At 36.7% G+C, this 21,545-nt stretch overlaps 1 protein-coding gene across 6 annotated transcripts in view; it reads left to right on the forward strand.

Moving 5' to 3' along the window:
• RICTOR (RPTOR independent companion of MTOR complex 2) overlaps window positions 1-21,545 on the forward strand; it is a 123,699-nt gene that overhangs the window by 21,585 nt on the left and 80,569 nt on the right. For all 6 annotated transcript variants that reach the window (XM_043599551.1, XM_043599566.1, XM_043599557.1 and 3 more), the window contains one exon: window positions 19,426-19,523. In XM_043599551.1, the coding sequence (XP_043455486.1) occupies window positions 19,426-19,523 (98 nt within the window). The remainder of the gene's footprint in view (window positions 1-19,425; window positions 19,524-21,545) is intronic.

Genomic DNA, 21,545 nt, shown 5'->3' on the forward strand with positions numbered 1-21,545 from the left:
CCTGGCTGAAGTCGGACGCTTAACCGACTGCGCCACCCAGGCGCCCCTGATTAGTTTTTTTAATATGTAAAAAAGTACACTGTTCATCAAGTTGCTTTTATTTCTTTTTTTTTTTTTTTTAATTTTTTTTTTTTCAACGTTAATTTATTTTGGGGACAGAGAGAGACAGAGCATGAACGGGGGAGGGGCAGAGAGAGAGGGAGACACAGAATCGGAAACTGGCTCCAGGCTCTGAGCCATCAGCCCAGAGCCCGACGCGGGGCTCGAACTCACGGACCGTGAGATCGTGACCTGGCTGAAGTTGGACGCTTAACCGACTGCGCCACCCAGGCACCCCAAGTTGCTTTTATTTCTTGATAATTTGTCTTTTTTCAGTATTAGCAGTTTTTTGCTTTGACTTGAAATACTTTTAATGAAATACGTTTACGTGGCTATTTGCATCCTACTTTAAGATTTATTGGGCATCCTGATTCTAAGAATTTCATGTCTTTGAACAATTCTGAAAAATTCTCAATATTTGACTTTTTGCATCTCCTGCATTTTTCTCTTATTTCCTTTAGGAACTCTTATTAAATGCATGTTAGGCATTCTCATTATCTTGTTTTTTTAAGCTTTTTCATGTATTTCCTCTCCTTTTCTCTTAGGGGCCACATTCGGTATCATGTCTTAAGATGTGTCTTTCAGTTAATTAATTCTCCCCGCAGTTGTGTTTATTGTTTATTCTCCCCATTGAATTTTTATTTTAATCATGATAATTATGTCAAGAAATTCTGCTTGGATGTTTGTAACTATTTTTAATAAGTGCTCTCTTGAATCTTGTATTTTCAATCCTTTTTTTTAAATTTGAGGTTTGTAAGTTATGGCTTGCAAATCTTGCAAATATGGTTAGCAAATGCTGCATGATATAGTCATGCTCTATGGCTGCTTTGATACTACAACTGCTGAATTAAGCAGTTGTGACAGAGATCGAGTGGCCTTCAAAGCTTAAAATATTTGCAGTTGACCCTTTATGGAACAAATTTGCCAGTACCCCCTGCCCCGTGCTTTAGATATATAAAACATTATTATTTCATTGTTAGTATGTATATGATAATTCTAACATTTTAAGTCTTTTTATATTGTTTTGCTGTTTGTTTCTGTTTATAATAGCTTATTTTCAAGTTTCCTTCTGTGTTTGTGATTTTTGCTTGTGCACTTAAATTTGTTAGGTTACCCAGGCAGATGGTGATTACCTGGTTGGGTTATGGGGCTGGTCGATGGTTGGGTTTGCTTTGGCTGTTGCCTGGGAATACAGGAGACCAAGGACTAGTTTATTTCATTCAAGTTTTTAAAAATTTTATTTTTTTCATGATGTTACGTAAGTGTACTCTGTGACCCTCCTCCTCTCTGGTAACTATCAGTTTGTTTTCCATAGGTAAGAGTCTGTTCCTTGTTTTTTTTCACTCTCTCTCTCTATTTTCCTTTGCTCCTTTGTTTTGTTTCCTTTTTTATGTTTATTTATGGGGGGATGGGTAGAAAGAGGGAGACAGAATCCCAAGCAGACTCTATGCAGCTCAAACTCAGCAACTGTGAGCTCATGACTTGAACCAAAATCAAGAATTGGATTCTTAACTGATGAAGCTGCCCAGGCGCCCCTCATTTGTTTTGTTTCTTAAATTCCACATGAGTGAGAACATATGGTAATTTTCTCTGACTGACTTATTTCACTTTAGCATTATATTCTCTAGCTCTAGCCATGTTGTTGCAAATGACAAGATTTCATTTTTAATGGCTGAATAATATTCCATTGTATATACACACATATGTATTCCATTATATCAATACACATACATATATATATCTTCTGTCTTCTTTATCCATTTACCTATCAGTGGACTCTTGGGCTGTTTCCATAGTATGGCTATTATAAATAATTCTGCAATAAGCATAAGGGTGTATATTTTCCTTTGAATTAGCGTTTTTGCATTTTCTGAGTAAATACCCAGTAGTATGATTACTAAATCATACGGTGGTTCTATTTTTAATTTTTTGAGGAACCTCCCTGCTGTTTTCCACAGTGGATGTACCAGTTTGCATTCCTACCAATAGTGCAAGAGGGTTTCTTTTTCTCCACATCCTCGCCAACACTTTTTTTCCTGTGTTTTTTATTTTAGCCATTCTGACAAGTGTGAGGTGATCTCATTGTAGTTTTGATTTGCGTTTCCCTGGTAATGAATGATTTTGAGCATCTTTTCATGTGTCTGTTGGCCGTCTGTGTGTCTTCTTTGGAGAAACGTCTGTTCATGTCTTCTGTCCATTTTTTAATTGGAATTATTTGGTTTTTTGGTGTTGAGTTGTATCAGTTCTTTATATATTTTGGATACTAACCCTTTATTGGATATGCCCTTTGCAAATATCTTCTCCCATCCAGTAGGTTGTCTTTTGGTTTTGTTGATTGTTTCCTTTGCTGTGCAGAAACATTTTATTTTGATGTAGTCCCAATAGTCTCTTTTGCTTTTATTTTCCTTGCCTCAGGAAACATATCTAGAAAAATATTGCTATGGCCATTGTCAGAGATGTTATTGCATGTGTTCTTTTCAAGGATTTTTATGGTTTCAGGCCTCACATTTAGGTCTTTAATCCATTTTGAGTTTATTTTTGTGTACGGTGAAATAAAGTGGTTCAGTTTCATTCTTTCATAGGTAGCTGTCCAGTTTTCCCAACACCATTTGTTGAAGAGACTGTTTTTTTCCCATTGTATATTCAACAAGGGGCTACTTTAAATTAAAATTCTCATGTTGGAATTTTTTTGGACAATGCAGAAGTACATATATCTAAGTTCCAGAGCTTTGTACAGCGGCTTCAAAATCTCAAGAGAAATCTTTGTTTTCAAAACATACGCTATGTTTACCCAGAGGTGGGTTTTTTTTTTTTGCTGTCTATCTCTGTTGGTTGCGTGTTCTTCCAATTCACACTTTTTCCTAGGGAAGTAGTCTTTTTTTTTGTTTTTAATGTTTATTTATTTTGAGAGACAGAGAGAGGGAGCGGCAGGGAGAGAGGGAGAGAGAATCCCAAGCAGGCTCTGTGCTGTCAGCACGGAGCCTGATGTGGGGCTTGAACTCACGAACTGTGAGATCATGACCTGAGCCAAAATCAAGAGTTAGATGATTAACTGACTGAGCCATCCAGGCACCCCCATAGGAGAGTAGTCTTTTCTAAGATCTGATTTTGTACAAGATGGATTTCTTATCTTTCACTGGCCCAAGGGTAAGCCATCATCCTCAAGTCCTGCACTTAAGCTCTAGAGCAGTGTTTCTCAAACTTTAATGTTGTATTGGAGGTCCTCAAGATCACTCACAGGTTTCATAATTTGCTAGAGCTCATTATGGCAAAAGGATCCAAAGCAAAATCAGCAAATGGAAAAACTACATTGGGTAAAGTTAGGAGAAACCAGGTACAGGCTTCTAGTATCTTCTGGTGAAGTCGTTCTCCCCAGCAGCAAATTATGAGAGCAAGTGAAATATTGTCCACCAGGGAGTTTGTTAGATACCCAGGGTTTTTTGAGGACTTGTCAAGTAGGCACCTTCTGCCTGGCAGGCAGCAACATTGCAGACCCACAGAAGGAAAGCAGGTATTCAGCATAAACCATATTGCTTGTGTAAACTGTTTAGGCCCCGTGAGCCACTCTTATCAGGTAAGGTGGTGGGAACCTTCCCCACATTTGTTTCCAGATGCCAGCCAAGGGCCAACTTTGGAAGGTCAGCAACCCTTTTATTTTTTTTTATTTATTTATTTAAAAAAAAATTTTTTTTTTCAACGTTTATTTATTTTTGGGACAGAGAGAGACAGAGCACGAACGGGGGAGGGTCAGAGAGAGAGGGAGACACAGAATCGGAAACAGGCTCCAGGCTCTGAGCCATCAGCCCAGAGCCTGACGCGGGGCTCGAACTCACGGACCGCGAGATCGTGACCTGGCTGAAGTCGGACGCTTAACCGACTGCGCCACCCAGGCGCCCCGAGGTCAGCAACCCTTTTAAAGGAAAAGCAGTCAGGCCTGCTAGGTTCATTTTTTTCTGTGTAAATGTACAAATGAAGCACCCAAGGATTTTGTTTCAATGAAGAGTCAGATTCAGTAGGTACAGGAGGGCCCAACATTCTGCATTTCTAACAGCATTCAGGTAGTACACGTGTCGGTAGTTCACAGATACACTTCAATAACCAGGTAGTTGCTCTGAAGGCTAGAAGTCCTTCTTTTCATTTGTATTTTTATCCTAAACAAGTTTTTATTTTGAATAGTAGGATTTTTCTTTTTTTTCTGGGGTTAAATTCCCTGTGCTGACCAAAAGTAGTTATTTCTGGAGTAATATGGTTTATTTCTCGTTCAACTTTATCAAACTTGAGTAAAGAGAAAATTTATACATCAGTATTACCACAAATTTGTGTTGTTGGGAATATGGAAAAAGTGATAGTGGCAGTAACTTGTAGAAAAGAGTGCAGGGTCTGGAATGTTGGTAGTATTAATTGTATAGTGCTACAGTCTCTTAGCCACAACTTTGAAAAGCCAAAAATTCTCAAAGTGAAAACTATTTTCATTTTCATGAATAACTTGACCTGAGGAAACCTAACCTGACCTAAACTCATTTGACAACAAAACCTGACCAGAATTTGTATTATCTCAGCGTGTCTGCTCACATCTTTCACCTAAAAAATCCTACCGTGGGGGAGTAGGCAATGTTGCCTCTGACCTTTCAGGGGATAGTGCATCTCTGGTAAATACTACATTTTAAAATAAAAATATTTGAATTCCTAACTTTATCTGACCCCAGGTTTTCAAGTGAAACATTGTGGTCCTTTAGTGGAAATATAGAAAACAGATGTCTCAAAAGCATTATCAGAATGCATAAATAAATATAAAAAGAATTAGCAGTTAGTAGATCATATTCAAACCTCCTGTTCATGCAAGATGTAACCAAAGAGATACAGTATACTGGTTTCATTTATAGTAGGTCAAAGCTTTGAAAGGTTAATTCAAAGAGACTTTGTAAATTTGCTTTTAGATTTTGATTATTGGTATTATGTAATTTTTTATGAATGTTCAAGTACAATGTAGGGAAGAATAACAAGTAGAAAACTTGTAATTAGAGGACTTGTTTACACTTATACACATTAATTATGTATTTTATTTTTGCCTGATTAAAATGATCAGTTTTTAAACTTTTTTTTTTTTAAGTTTACGTATTTATTTTGAGAGAGAGAGAGTGTATGTGGGCAGAGAGAATCCAAAGCAGGCTCCTCACGGTCACCGCAGAACCTGATGTGGGACTTGAACTCGTGAACTCTGAGATCATGACCTGAGCTGAAATCAGGAGTCTGACACTTTTTTTTTTTTTTAATGTTTTTATTAATTTATTTTTGAGACAGAGACAAAGCATGAGCAGGGGAGGGACAGAGAGAGAGGGAGACACAGAATCCAAAGCAGGCTCCAGGCTCTGAGCTAACAGCACAGAGCCCGACGCGGGGCTCGAACCCACAAGTGGTGAGATCATGACCTGAGCTGAAGTCAGACGCTCAACCGACTGAGCCACCCAGGCACCCCAGGAGTCTGACACTTAACCAACTGAGCCACCAAGACCCCCTAAAATTATCATTCATCAATGTTGATGAAAAGTTAATTTTTCTTTTTTTTCTTTTTTTAAAAAAATTTTTTTTTTCAACGTTTATTTATTTTTGGGACAGAGAGAGACAGAGCATGAACGGGGGAGGGGCAGAGAGAGAGGGAGACACAGAATCGGAAACAGGCTCCAGGCTCTGAGCCATCAGCCCAGAGCCTGACGCGGGGCTCGAACTCACCCACCGCGAGATCGTGACCTGGCTGAAGTCGGATGCGTAACCGACTGCGCCACCCAGGCACCCCTGAAAAGGTTAATTTTTCATGTGTTTCTTTTCATGCATGGGACTCCAGATTAGCCAGTATGTTTTTGTTTTCATAATTTTAGGTGAGTTGTGTCTTGTTTGGTGTATAGAAATGATTTTACTTAACCATAAAAACATACTGCTAAATATGGCAATATCTGCAAATCACTGATTCAGAACTTAGTAGTATATTAAAACAGGAGTCTGTTGGGAGATAGTCTCTATAAGAGATGCTTAGGATACATACACTTAAGATATTTGGTAACTACCTGGGTATAACTTCCTAGTTAAGACTATTACTGTTTCCTGAAAAAGGAAGTTTGGGGAAGTTTTTTGTTTTTTCTTTTTTGATGTTTAAATTAATTTGATTATTGGACATAATGAATTTGAGGTAGACAGACCACCAGAGACTGAGCTATGGTGCTCTATTTGAAGATGAAATCTAGAATTGAAAATTTGGGGCATTGTTTACTTAAAAAATGAAAACTGAGCACTGGGTGTTGTATGAAACCAATTTGACAATAAATTTCATATTAAGTAAAAAAAAAAAAAAATGAAAACTGAGTTTGTTATAGTTAGGGAGACGATGAAAAGAGAAACCAGAGGGCAAAGGATACAACTTTAGGTCATGTTAAAGGATATGAAGCAGGAGGAAGAATACAGACAAAGGGACACACAAGGAACAGTGAGAAATAGTTATGAAGGAGGGCCAAGACAGTATAATTATAGAAACCAAGGGACAGAAGGTAGATTTGGCTATCATATTGGCCAGTACTGTAATGGAAAAGTCAAGGAGTTTGAAGAGCTGAGAAAAAACCCTTGCATTAGGGCAAGTAGTAAACTTGAGAACAACTTTTAGTGGAACACTGACCTAGATTGATGATGTTTAGGAGATGATGAGGTAAGAATAAATTAACTTGAAGTTCAGAGATATGTTAAAAGAAGTTATGTTACTTCAAAAATGGAAGAGTGGCAGAAGCATGTCTTGTTTTGTTTGAAGATAGGTTAAAAGAGTTAGTGAAAGAGATGAATGAGAAATAGTAACTAATGGTAGAAATACTAGAATGTGATAAAATGGAGAATCAGGAATACAAATGGAAATGTTAGGTAATAACACTGCAATAGATTTCTAACCCACACTAAAATGTCCTGCAGCCAAAGTGAATTTTTACCCTTTTGCTCCTTTATCAGTTTCTTTTTTTTTTTTTAATATATGAAATTTATTGACAAATTGGTTTCCATACAACACCCAGTGCTCATCCCAAAAGGTGCCCTCCTCAATACCCATCACCCACTCTCTCCTCCCTCCCACCCCCGTCAACCCTCAGTTTGTTCTCAGTTTTTAACAGTCTCTTATGCTTTGGCTCTCTCCCACTCTAACCTCTTTTTTTTTTTTTTTTTTCTCCATCCTTTATCAGTTTCTGAGAGTGAAGAAGCCCTTCATTACATTCATAGAAGCCACCTGTCAGACAATTGCTCTGAACTATAAATAGTCATGTTTTATAGAGAAAAATAGAAACATGAAAGTAGCCGTACAAGCAAAATGTACAACTAACTTCTAAATAATTCTAACAGGCTGGGTGTATATCACAATTAATTGTCTACGCCTTAGGCCCAGCTGTTCTATTCTTTTACAGGCTTATTTACATAGTGAATTGTTTCAAAGACAAACAGGATCTTTCTCATATAATATAAGATTTCCTCATTAGGGTACTGTGGAAATCTAATAATTTTACAAATATCTTTGTAAATATAGTAAATTAAGACATAGAAATTACAGTACAACATCCAGTGATTGTATTTTTAATATAGTTATTGCTTTTAGTTTTACTATCTTAGAAAATGCTCTATTGCAGACAGTATTTTTCATATTTTTCTGACAAAAAAATGACATTAAAGTAAATGTCACGACAGAAATCGTTGAATGACAGCCACTTCTGTAGACTGGTGGATGTCTTCTGTGCATGGTATATACTTGTGTATACTTTGTACTTGTGCACAAAGTAAAGTGCTTTGGGAGTATGGTTACAGTTCTCTTCCACACATACCTCATTACTGTGTTATAAACCCAAGTATTCCACTGATGTGGAATTTTATTGTGAGGAAGGGAAAGAGATGAACTCTAAGAAAGCACATCATACTTTTTTTTTTTTCTTTTCCCTGTCAAGCAGCCTTTCTCCTTTTTTTTTTTTTTTTTTACCTCAAACACCTGAATCGTCTTTACGGGAAAATCTTTATAAATTCACAAATCATTTACCATGTAAAAATAGATAATGATGGAGTGATTACAGGACTATTAGGGAAGGTAAATAGTTAGGCTTTAGATGTTTATCCACCTATTGCATCCCAGAACGTGATTTCTAACACTGCCATGAATATAAATACAGTGTTTGGAAGTGTGGGGAGAAGAGCAGAGGAGAACCAGGAAGGTGATTTTTCTGAAGGGAGAGAACAGGCTTGAATATCTACCTTTTTCTTTGTTTTTGTATTCCTAGGCAATGTCATTTAAAACATTTGTATTTGACAAATTTGAATGGGCAAAAAAGATAGTTACCTTGTCAATTGTATTAAATAGATTCTTACAGATTCCTCTTCAGAGCAATAGCAAGATATTTTGGTTAGGTTAAAGGGAATAACTTCCTTTTTTTTTTTTTTTTTTTGTCCTCAGAGTTGTAAAATAGCTATGTTTTAAAGCAACATGATCTTCTTTATTTGTTCCTCTTTTACAAACATCTGTACTATAGCTGTTGCTACAGTTAATCATAAGATAGTATTACCTTGTAAATTCTTGCATTTTAATATTCACAGTTCTGACATGAGGACTTCTTTTGTTATAAATGGCAGATTGTGAAAAATCAAGGTAACAAATTCCTGTTTACTGTTAATGGAGAATAAATGTAGTCTGTGATATCTGATAATATAACAAATCTGTTTTTGTTTTTATTTTTATTTTTATTTTTTAACTTTGTTAAATTATACTGAGAGAGAATAGATACATTACGTGTGTATTGCTCAGTGAATTTTCACAGATTGACACACTTGTGAAACTAGTACGTAGATCAGGAAACAGAGCTTGGTATATTTTAAAGTTTTTATGAATTTTTTTCTGAACAGTATATTCAGTAATTTTTTCAAAGTGGTTACTAGTGTGTCAACCATTGTTCTAGGTATTAGGATGACACAGTGGTGAACTAAAGCAGACTTAGAGTGTGGGGAGAGAAGTATCAGTCAGATAAATAAATGTGTAATTACAAACTGCTATGTATACTGAACAGACATTATCCTATAAAAGGCAGTATAATGACTGTAGAGTGATTGTATGTATACTGTGGAATAAGGGCAGACATTAGATTGCTTAGGTTCAAATTCTATTGTCAGTTCTGGTATTTATGTAACTTGAGGCAACTACTGTCTCTTTAAGACTCATTTCTTACCGTGAAGATGTTATAATAGTAACCTACCTTATCTGATTGGTGTGGACATTAAAAGAGATTGTTCATGTAAAAATATAGTATGATATTGCATGTTCTCTATATGTATTAGTAATTTGTTTTGTCTGGGGGGGTGTTGTTTGTTTCATATTGTAACATTCTTATTTGAAAATGATACAGAAGCATATTTCATAAAGTAGTTTTTTATCTCTTAGAGTTCAGATCAAATAATCCAAAAGGTATCAGAATCGAGTCACATAACATTCTGGCAGTCTTTCTAGCATGTTGTAGTGTGTATAAGGATCATTGGGATACCTCTTGTAAATGCACATTACTGTGGGTCCCTTTCTAGGCATACTTGGCTCTGGAATCAGTGTTTCCTATTATAACTCATGTATTTCTTAGAACACAAGTTTGAAAACCATTGGCCTGTAAGTTTCTTTTGTATGCAGGCCAAATAGCCAGTTATTTTGCTTCATCATTTTAACATACAACATTATGAGGTATTTTTTGTTGTTGTTGCTTGTTTTTGGTGCATACACTTATTACTACAAATAGTAAAAAATTATTCCCTAAATCTGCACTGGCTCTAGGATTTTCTAGGTTACCCACTTGAGAAACCTGGATTTATTCTTAGCTCCTTCCTCTACCTTTCCTCCTGCCTCTAATCCTCTACCTTTCTGACCATCTGATTCATTACTGATGAAGTTTCTTGCATGGAAGAATTTGTAACCTCTGTTTATACTTGCCTTTCTCCTTCCTACAGTCTGTTTCCCAAAGTTGTCTTTCTAAAACACAGAGCTGATATGCCATCTACTTGCATAAGTGTTTTTCTTAGTAAATACCTTTTGTCCAAAGGTATCTAACTTTCTTAGTATATTTCAACAGGCCATTGTAATGCATCTTCACTTTCCCTTATTCTTCCCGATCATCTTGTTTTCTGGGAGTATAGGATTTCTTGCTGTTCCTTGAGGAAAATAGCACTTCTTCATGTTTCCATGTTGTTCACATAACTACTTAAAAAAATTTTTTTTTAATGTTTTTATTTATTTTTGAGACAGAGACAGAGCATGAGCAGGGGAGGGGCAGAGAGAGAGGGAGACACAAAATCTGAAGCAGGCTCCAGGCTCTGAGCTGTCAGCACAGAGCCTGACACGGGGCTCGAACTCACAGACTGTGGGATCATGACCTGAGCTGAAGTCAGATGCCCGACTGACTGAGCCACCCAGGCACCCCTCACATACGACTATTTGCCATCCGTCTGCCTTTTTCAGTCTTTCTTTCAACCAGTGTTTATTGAAAACCCACCATGTGTCTGGGATTGTGTCAGAGGCCAAGGTTGCATGTGTGAAAAAGATAGGTTTCCTGTCCTCACTTGTCTCACCGTCTAGTGAAGCCTGTCAGGCACCCTTCTTTTGTTCCCATAATATTTATTACCAACCTCTGTTATATTACTTTACCAACCTCTGTGTTATATTACTTTATTTTCTCATTTAATTTTGGTCTCTAGGGCTGAGACCATATCTTATATCTTATGTTTATTAACATTCCTCACCCAGCAGTTGGCACAGTATATGGCATATAGTGATCACTGAAATGTACAATTGAATGAAACTTAGAAATCTACATACAGAACTACTTCCAGGATAGGTCAAAGCTATGCTTTATGGAATACATTTGTATTTTTAATTATGTAAGTAATAAAATGGCTAAATGTAATCTAAAGGAGAAGCCTGTGCTGCTGCTATATTATTCCCATTATATAATCTTTTTTTTTTTTTAATTTTTTTTTTCAACGTTTATTTATTTTTGGGACAGAGAGAGACAGAGCATGAACGGGGGAGGGGCAGAGAGAGAGGGAGACACAGAATCGGAAACAGGCTCCAGGCTCTGAGCCATCAGCCCAGAGCCTGACGCGGGGCTCGAACTCACGGACCGTGAGATCGTGACCTGGCTGAAGTCAGACACCTAACCGACTGCGCCACCCAGGCGCCCCTCCCATTATATAATCTTAATATTAGAATTTTTTTTCTTTGGGAACTTTTGGAAGAATAGGCTATTATTTAAAGTTTAACTTAAAAATAATTTAAGCGATTTATATTAATTTTATTTATAGTTTATTCAAAGAATGATTTGAAATAAAGCCTGTAGAATATATAACTGTAATTATTAAGATTATATATTCATATATCTTTTAATAGAAGTTCTGTTCAAATGAATCATTTGACACTTTCTAGCCGACTTTTTCATGTTCTATACCTTAATCAATCCTGGCCTATATCTTACAGTTATAACATGTTTGTAATAAACCAATTAAACATGTAAGAAACCAACAAAAACATGGTTTTTGTTCCTAACATTATAAACCAATCACATCAGTGAACTGGTAGATGTCATGTATTTAATTTATCAAGTCAATGGTAGCAATGATAACCTTCAACAAGAACCTCCCTTCTCCTTCAGTAATATATAAATCTTTTCCCCTTGAAATCATTCAAAATGAGCAATTCTTTTTGGAATTATAGAAAGGAAGATGTATTTTTGAATAAATAGGAAGAGAAAAGTGTGAGGTGAGGTAACTTGAAAATCCAGAATTGAAGTGGAGGGAAAGAGATCTGAATCCCTGGGCCATTGGGAAGACTATCTCAGAATGTTACAGCAGAAGTCACCTTTGCTTTTCCTGCCGTCACGATACAAGTAGGACACCGGAACAAGAACCCAGCAAAACTATTCTACTCTCTTGGAAAGAGAAATAGAGGACAGATCTAGTTGTAAGGAAATCCTATTAACAATAGTTGAAGTTTATAATTACAGTAATCATATCATTTATAATATAACATAGGATCCTTTACAGAGTGAAAGGAGGTGGTATTGATAATTATAGTAGAACAATAGGTGTAAATTGGAAGCCAGACAGATCAGATATAGATAGGCTGCCGTAACTGCTGCGATAGTGGTATGAAGAATGTGTCATGGGAACATAAAGAAGGGAGCTTTAGGTTAGGGAAAACCTTTATACATCTGAGCCAGACTTTGAGAGGGAGAAGGATTTTTCCCCAAGTTGGGTAGACAAAGGCCAGTCCAGGCCAGGCTAAAGAAACCTAGTGTCATCTTGCTGACCACTGTACTCCTGCCTCTGTCCAAATCATTCCCTTTCAAGAGGTGCTTCGTGTCTATCATACTTGTAAAATAGCCCTAAGTGAAAACTTTCAGTTTTTAGTATGATAAACTTGACAGTTAAGATTATAATTAAACTGATTTATTGGCAGTAGTAATTGATAGATTTTCCTTGCACATCTCTACTACAGTTTTTATATTCAAAATATGTCAGTGATTAAAAGATTATTATCTGCTACAGAGAGGAAATATGATTGTTTTCAGTATGTGAAAGACAGTAGTACTTGTTTTGCATTCCATATGGTTATACCAGAACAAATGAGGAAAGTTCGAAAGGGGTATATTTTGTGAGTGGTATAAGAAAAAGTATACAAAGGTTCAACAGGCTCTTTTGGGAAGTTCTGAGTTCCTCTGCAGTACAGGTAAAAGGAAGGTCCTTTTCCCAGGATGCTGTTAGCAGAATATATCCTTTCCCTACTAAATTCTATCTCTTTGATATTAATAATTGTTAGAGTTACAGGAAATGTTAGAGAACTTGAAGCAGTTCTTCCTCAACTTTTGGACCTGTGGGTAGGGGTGAGAAGATATACTCCCAGTGTCTTGGCTAGTGGAGGGGGACAGATTTGCCCTTGGCTTTTGCAAGGTAATACCAACTATACTAATTCCCATTATTTTTAATCATTATGTCTGCTTTCAATAATCATAGGTAATAATAAAGATATTAAGTACATAAAAGATTCATATAGTCATGTTTAATTTTGTTATATTAAATTCTTATGCACCTAACTTTTCTAGCTAGTTGCTTATTAGCATTTTTCATGTGTATTCACAAATAAATCACAGAGAATATTGTTTTCTCTGCTCCCACTTCTAATTCCTGTTTGATATTTTCTTTTTTATAATTTTTTTTAATGTTTATTTATTTCTGAGACAGAGAGAGATAGAGCATGAGTGGGGGAGGGACAGAGAGAGGGAGACACAGAATCAAAAGCAGGCTCCGGGCTCTGAGCTGTCAGCACAGAGCCCGATGTGGGGCTCGAACTCACAAACCGTGAGATCATGACCTGAGCCGAAGTCGGTTGCTCAACCGATTGAGCCACCCAGGCGCCCCGTTTGATATTTTCAAGAAGGCAAATAAAATAAGTTTCCACTTTAAAAATGAGCAAATCTTGGATCATAAAATTAATGCCCTAAAACATAAAACAAAAGTTCGTTAATTTAGACACGGTAATGTGCAAGTTAAACATTTGCTTGGGCTAACTGCCTAATTTTCGTATGACCCATAAAAATTGTTTTTACTGAAAAAATAGTAACTTTCAGTTATAGTTGCTATGTTTCTTAAGTGTTTGTTATGGGCTAGACACTGCTAAGCACCTCACTTCTTGTAACAATGCTTTCAAGGTAGGTAATTAGTATTTTCACTATACATAGGAAAAAATGGATGCCCATGAGATTAAGTAATTTAGCCTACATGGTTTGTAGGTGAATAAACTGGAGTTGAATCTAGTTCTTTTTTATTCCATAGTTGTTTACCCAAATAGCTGGATGCCAGTAGTTTTTGGTCATTAATTTACTGTGCATTTGAACCTAAATTTATTTAAAATTTTTTAATTTAATTTTATTTATTTATTTTTAAGTTTATTTGTTTTTGAGAGAGAGAGAGAGTGTGTGTGAGCTGAAGAGGGGTAGAGAGAGAGGGAGACACAGAATCTGAAGCAGGCTTTAGGCTCTGAGCTGTCAGCACAGAGCCCGATGCGGGGCTTGAACCCACGGACCGTGAGATCATGACCTGAGCCAAAGTTGGACGCTTAACTGACTGAGCCACACAGGCACCCCTATTTAAATTTTTTTAGTGTTTATTTTTTTGAGAGGGAGAGAGAGTGTGAGCAGGGGCGGGGGGGGGGGGTGGTGGAGGGGCAGAGAGAGAGAGGGAGACACAGAATCCCAAGCAGGCTCTAGGCTCTCAGCTGTCAGCGCAGAGCCCCAGGTGGGGCTGAAACCCACCAACCACAAGATCGTGATCTGAGCAAGTCAACACTTAACCAGCTGAGCCACCCAGGTGCCCCAAACCTAAATTAAAAGTCAGTTTTATGTTGTGTATTTACTGACAGGTAAAGATATATGTATATAAAGTTTATTGCAGCATGTTTCAAAGTAAATATTGAAAACACTTAAAAATAAATGCATGTTTATTCACACGTAAATACATATACATATGTGCATGTACATACACATGTGTACCTGTATGGAGAATTGAACTAGAAGGGAATGATTGTGTATATACCTGTCGGTAGATATATAGATATAGGTAAAAGATTTGTTTATTGTTTTTCTGTATATATGTATCTCTATGTATATGGGTTTATATAATACTAAATTGCTGGATACTTAGAGTTGAATGCAGTCATTTCATTACCTCTAGAGAGATTTGTCAGGAACACTCATAAGACTTACCAGTTACACAATAAGATGAAAAGAGCCACTGTAATTCTACTAATTTTTTTTTTTTTTTTTTATGTTTTGCTTCCTTGCTTTTGAATGGTTTGTCATCATTGTCAGCTAGCCACATTTTTTTCCCCCTTACACTGCTGTGGGTTTCCTAAACATCAAGGCTTCTGGGAATATACTAGTAAATTATCTCACTTGTTCTTTATACTTCTCACATAGCACTGTTATCAGTAGGTAGTTTTGGAGAAGTTAAATTGGAAACATTAAGTGGGAGTAGGAATAAATAAAAAGAGGTAAACGCCTTAAATTTCTTTTTGCTTCTTCTCCATCTTCCCCAATCCCCAATAAAGCAACACATTGATCTCAGCTTGCTCATTATTCTTTCTAGTGTTAAGTTCTGACTATCTAGCACAGGAGTTGCCAAATTACAGCACCAAATTATGTGAGCCAAGTTCGCTTTATTGAAATAAACACATTCATTCATTCATGTATTTTCTACAATTGCTTTCTTGGTACAACAGCAGAGTTGAGTAGTTGCAACAGAGACTTTATGGCCTGCAAAGTTTAAAATACTGTCTGGATCTTTACAGAAAAAGTTTGCAGATTCCTGATCTGGCAGGTAAGGAAGAAACCAGGGATTTCTCATTTAATTTCCGGGGGCAACGTTAACTTGATATTTTTCCTTCCCGTTCCCCTTCCCTGTCCTCCTCTTCCTCCTCCTCCTTCTAATTTTAGAGAGAGAGATGCAGTGAGCTGGGGAGAGGGGCAGAGGGGGAAAGAGACAGAGAGAGAATATGTTAAGCAGAGAGAGAGAGAGAGAGAGAGAGAGAATGAATATTTTAAGCAAGCTCCACGCTCAGCCTGACAGGGGGCCTGATCCCAAATCCCTGGGATCACAACCTGAGTGAAAATCAAGAGTTGGACAGACGTTCAACCACTGGGCCACCCAGGTGCCCCTAACCTGATCTTTCTATGAGAATGTTCTAGCACATGACATTACATGGTATTTTATCTGAAATGCCCCAAAACTATTTTGAATTGGTTTGGGAAGTAGCATAGTATCTGGGAGGAAACAGCTTCTGTTTTTCAGCAAATATGTTATGAAGAAACTTTGAAAGTTGTCTGCAGTTGGGGTTCCTGGGAATTAATTATGTAAAAGAAAGCAGTGAGGAAGGAGAAAGGCTAGTTCATTTTGATCTGTAATATCTATATTATTAGTGTGTTAGGTTCATTTTATATCATTATTTATATCATTATTCATTTGGTAAACATTTGATCCAGTGTTGACTTCTCACCACCTGTCAATTTTTACATTGCGTGCATGGAGATTTTTTTTTGTTGCTATTGTCAGTTTTCATTAAAAAGGGATCACTCTTCCTCACGGGTGTATTTTCACTACCTAAAATAGTACTTGACTCTAATAGATGTTTAAATAATATTTGTTGAATGAATGAACTCAAGTAAGAGATTCTATTTTTGTAGCAAGATAGTGGTTTTTGAAAAATGTCTCCAGTTTGTACCTAGAAAGTAGGTAATAATTAGAAATCCACAAGCTTTTGTGAAGAACATAGCTTTCCAGATTGATGGTCTTAACTGTGGGTCCTGTCAGCTCATTACATAGTAGTAACTGTATAGTCACTTCAGTGAAGCTTTGTTTGGTGCCTGAAAACCTAATTATAAATTGATGTGAACTGGTTAGATTATATGTTTCCATTAGGTGAATTTCACACTGGCTTTAATGATCTTAACTCTGATTTTGCAAACTGCTGTAGGTTCTAAATTACCTTGAGGGTTGTTATTATATTTGTATAAAGTTCTCAAATGTAGTTAAATCATTTTAATACAATTGGCTTACAATTTTTTCCTAAACTCTCCAGGTACCATTTATAATAATGAAAAGATACTACTAAATACTAACCATTGACTTATTCACAGTCACTTGCAATTCTTTTTAGTAGATCTGATTCTACCCAGTGGGGAGCTGTTTTCATTCCACTTTTAAGATAACCTCAAAGAATCACTAATTATAAAGACGTATACTAAACTAGTTAAAATTAGATTGAATTATATTGGAATTAAAAAAAAAAGTATCCAAAATTTGTAGGAGATGCTCTAAAATCAAATGAATGATCTCCGTATGTAGCAATTTTAAAGTGCTTGGAAATAGCTGGGATTTGTAGTGTGCTTAGTGGTTTGGCACTAACCAATTTGTGGTTGTCATGGCTAACACCCAGTATAACAGAATGGAGGAAAGTAGGCAGATGCAAGCTAAATGTAAAATAAGACAATGCAGTTTCATTTGCTGAGGAAAACAGTAATTCAAAACAAATAGTTCTTTGGTGTTGTGTTAACAGATAAAAATCCCAAAGGCAGTCATAATGGCTCTTAAAAATCAGCGATGTGATGCTCTTTTTTTTCTTCTGTAGATTGTGCTTTTGTTTAAACAAATGGGATGATGAATATATTCATAGAAAAATAGCTTGTAGCAAGCAACCTGAGGAAATTGACACTCTATTCCAATTGGTTGGTGGACTACCAACCATGGGGCCATATTTGGCCTTTGCCTGTTTTTGTAAAGCAAGTGAGCTAAAAATGTTTTTTACATATTTAAAGCATTCCCCCCCCCCCCCCCCCCCCCCCCCCCGTATTTTGAAGATGTTACTCTACTGTCTTCTCATTTGCCTTGTTTCCCATGAGAAGTCTTTTTTGCTCCTCTCCATGTAACTTGTCTTTTTTAATCTGGTTCCTTTTAAGATTTTCTCTGCCAGTGGTTTTGAGCAATGATTATGATGTGCTGTGGTCTAGTTTTCTTCCTGTTTTGTGCTTGAGATTGGTTGAACTTCTTGAGTTTATTGGCTTATTTTCATCAAATTTGGAAAGTTTTCACCCATTATTTCTTCAAATAACTTTTCTATCCCCCATTTCTTTCCTTGAGGACTCCAGTTATATATTTTGTAATTGTGTTACTTGAAGTCCTTCAGTTCACTGATGTTCTTTCATTTATTTCTTTTTTCTCTGTATTACATTTTGGATAATTTCAAGTTGGCAGGTCTTGCCATCTATAAGTTATTATGTATTTATTCTCATCAAACATATTTTCATTTAGACTTACTTTTCATCTTCAGAAATTCAATTTGAATGATTTTTACACCTTTCATGCTTCTCCTTAAGTTTTTGCACATATAGACTATAGTTATAAAAATTGTTTTAATGTTCTTTTCTGCTAATTCTAACATCTCTGTCAGTTCTGGGTTATTTTGTGTTGATTAATTTTTCTGCCTATGATAGGTCATATTTTCCTGCTTCTTTGAGTGTCTGATCAATTTTGACTGACTGTTAAACCTTGTAAATTTTTCCTTGTTAGATGCTTCATATTTTTTCTAATTCTTATAAATCTTGAGTTCTGGTTTGAGACAGTTTAATTATTTGGAAATAGTTTAATTCTTTCAAGTCTAGCTTTGAAGATTTGTTATGTGGGATAAAAGAAGTGTTTAGTCTATTACCTGATTGTTCCCTACTACATAGCCAAGACTTTTCTAACCACTGCACGTGAACCATACAGATTCTCAGTCTGGCTGTTAGGAACAGGCACTGCTCCCTGTCATGTGTGCATGCAAGGTCCCTTCCCTTTAATTCTTTTGAGTAGTAATTTCTTCACACACATGCACCAGTCACTGCTATACCTACTACCTCAGGGGTTCCGTTTCCGATCTTCAGAGTTTCTCTCTGTGTCAGGCCCTGTTTTCTAATTCTTTTTGGTTTCCTTGGATCCTGAGCTCTGTCTTTAAAGCTTAGAATACTTGCCTGGATTTCTCCTCTCAGCAGCAAGGCCTGGAAACTTTTTTTAAATGTTTATTTTGAGAGAGAGAAAGAGCGAGCAAGTGAGCACGAGCAGTGGAGGGGCAGAGAGAGAGGGAGAGAGGGAATCCCAAACAGGCTCCACACCATCAGCGCAGAGCCCAGCATGGGGCTCAACTTCATGAACAGCAAGATCTTGACCAGAGCTGAAATCAAGACCGGATGCTCAACCCACTGAGCCACCCATGCACTCCGGCCTGGAAACTTTCTTAAGACAGTAAGCTGGGGCAATTGTAGGGCACACTTGTGTGTTTCTCATCTCTCAGGGATCACTGTTCTTTACTTCCTGATGTCCCATGTTTTGAGAACTGTAGTTTCATATATCTTGTTCAGTTTTTTGGTTGATTTGAATAGGACAGTATTTTTTTGGTGTCTGTTGTATGTTGTAGCCAAAAGTAATAGTTGGGATGCTGAAATTTAAGATTTAGTAGTTATGAATAATTCCAGGTGAAGATACACAGAGTTGGACCGTAGATATGAATGGAGTAGAGGCATGAAGGTCATTTAATGAGTCATCCACATGGACTTTGAAGTCATCTAAGTAGATGGATTTGAGATAGAGAGTAAGACTTTAAGCCAAGAGCCAAAGTTGTGGAATTTTAATACTGCATGTTTTACGTGTTTGGTTGGGAAAATACTCTTTTAAAATTATGTTAAATTCTCTTATCTTTTCTTCTAGAACCTTCTGACAACTTAAGGGAGATTCTCCAAAATGTGGCCAAATTGCAAGGAGTATCAAATATGAGAAAACTAGGCCATCTGAATAACTTTACTAAGGTAAGTAACTTGAGTCTTTATTAATATGATCATGTAAAATTCTGTTCCTTATACTTATTTCCGATGCTTTTTAACTACCATTAACAAATTCTTGGGGAATCACCCAATATTAGTGCTTTCCTCTGCTGCTGCTCATGGATTTTGTTATGTGTTATTAATTACAGTGTATTTGAATAATGGAAGTATTATGTGCTGCTTGTAGAAAATTTGGTAGGTTCAGAAAAGAATAAAGAAAACAGTCACTAAGAAGTCCACCTTCCAGTCTTCAGGATTTTTCACATGTGTTTCTTTTGCCTTTTTAATAATAACTCATTTTTATGTGATAATATATGATAAATGTTTATAATTAATAAGTGTGTGTGTGTGTGTGTGGCATTTCATAGGCACAACCATAATTTCTAGAGAAATAATAAAACTTCCTCTCTCTTTTCCCTGATATTCTATGTCCATTTTCTGGATCTCAATTAGAGCCTAGGATAAACATAGGGGCCCTCATCCCCAATAAATACTGACTTGATCTTTGTTAGAATCCAAGAATTCTTGACTTTGATTGATGGTAGGTTTTTGAAGTAATTCTGGACAACCAACTCTTAGAAACACTAAAATGCCTGTTATTTGAGGTGATGCCATAAATAGGAAACAGAATGGTTCCTTTGGGAAAAATTACTGTTTTTTTTAGTTTACTAAATATACATTGTTCTGCTACATTTTAAATTTGGGAATAATTATATATGTTAGCCCGTACTACTCAAAGTGTGACCCACAGACCAGCAGCATTGGCATCACCTTGAAGCTTGTTTGAAACGTACTGCTTAGCTCCACCCTAGACCTACTGAACCAGAATCTCCATTTTAATAAAGATTCTCAAATAAATTGTGTGTACATTAAAGTTTGAGTGCCACTGTTTTAATCTTTCCAAAATGTTTAATTAATAATTGGATATGGCTTGGACTTTATTTCACAGGTATAAACGGATAAAATATAGTCACTGCGTACCAAAATTGTTTTTTCAGTATGGTGATGTGAAATAATGCTCTATATAGAGCAGATTTTTTTTCATAGTTAGAGAAGTAAGCACATACATGTTAAATTTTCTTTTGTGAAGTTTGGAATATTCTGGCATGTATTTTTTTTATTACTATTATTTTTTTGTAACATTCATTTTTGAGAGACAGAGACAGCGTGAGTAGGGGAGGGGCAGAGAGAGAGAGGAAGACACAGAATCTAAAGCAGGCTCCAGGCTCTGAGCTGTCAGCACAGAACCCGATGCGGGGCTCAGACTCACAGACTGCAAGACCATGACACGAGCCAAAGTCAGCAGCTTAACCAGCTGAGCCACCCAGGCGCCCCTGGCACGTATTTTTATATAACATGAGAAAATTATATGAGGGGCAAGAAAGTTAATTTGTTTATTTATGTATTTAAAAAATTTTTTTAAATGTTTATTTATTTTTGAGAGAGAGTGAGAAACAGAGTGCAAGCAAGCAGGGGAGGAGCAGAGAGAGAGGGAGACACAGAATCCGAAGTGGGCTCTAGGCTCCGAGCTGTCAGCATGGAGCCCGATGCAGGGCTTGCACTCATGAACCACGAGATCGTGACCTGAGCCAAAGTTGGATGCTTAACCAACTGAGCTTCCCAGGTGCCCCTGTTTATTTATTTTTGAGAGAGAGAGAGAGAGAATATCCCAAGCAGGCTCCGCACTGTCTGCACGGAGCCCGATGCAGGGTGTGAACTCACGAACCGTGATCATGACCTGGGCTGAAAATCAAGAGTCGGATGCTTCACTGACTGAGCCACTCAGGCACCCCAGAAAGTAATATTTTTAAAGCAACTTCCAAAAACATTGAATAAGTGCTTGAGAAAGAGTTTTCAAAAATATCCCTAGGTATGTTTTCATTTTTTAATGAATGTAATGAAAATATTCAAATGGATTCTTCAGTGTGCTCATCAGCTAATGTCAAGTCTTTTAGACCCAAAGTTCTTTCAAGATTGTAATGGTATCTCCTGGTTTCACTCCCTTCT

Source organism: Prionailurus bengalensis, chromosome A1, assembly GCF_016509475.1.
Source record: "Prionailurus bengalensis isolate Pbe53 chromosome A1, Fcat_Pben_1.1_paternal_pri, whole genome shotgun sequence".
In the NCBI taxonomy this organism is placed as follows: Eukaryota; Metazoa; Chordata; class Mammalia; order Carnivora; family Felidae; genus Prionailurus; species Prionailurus bengalensis.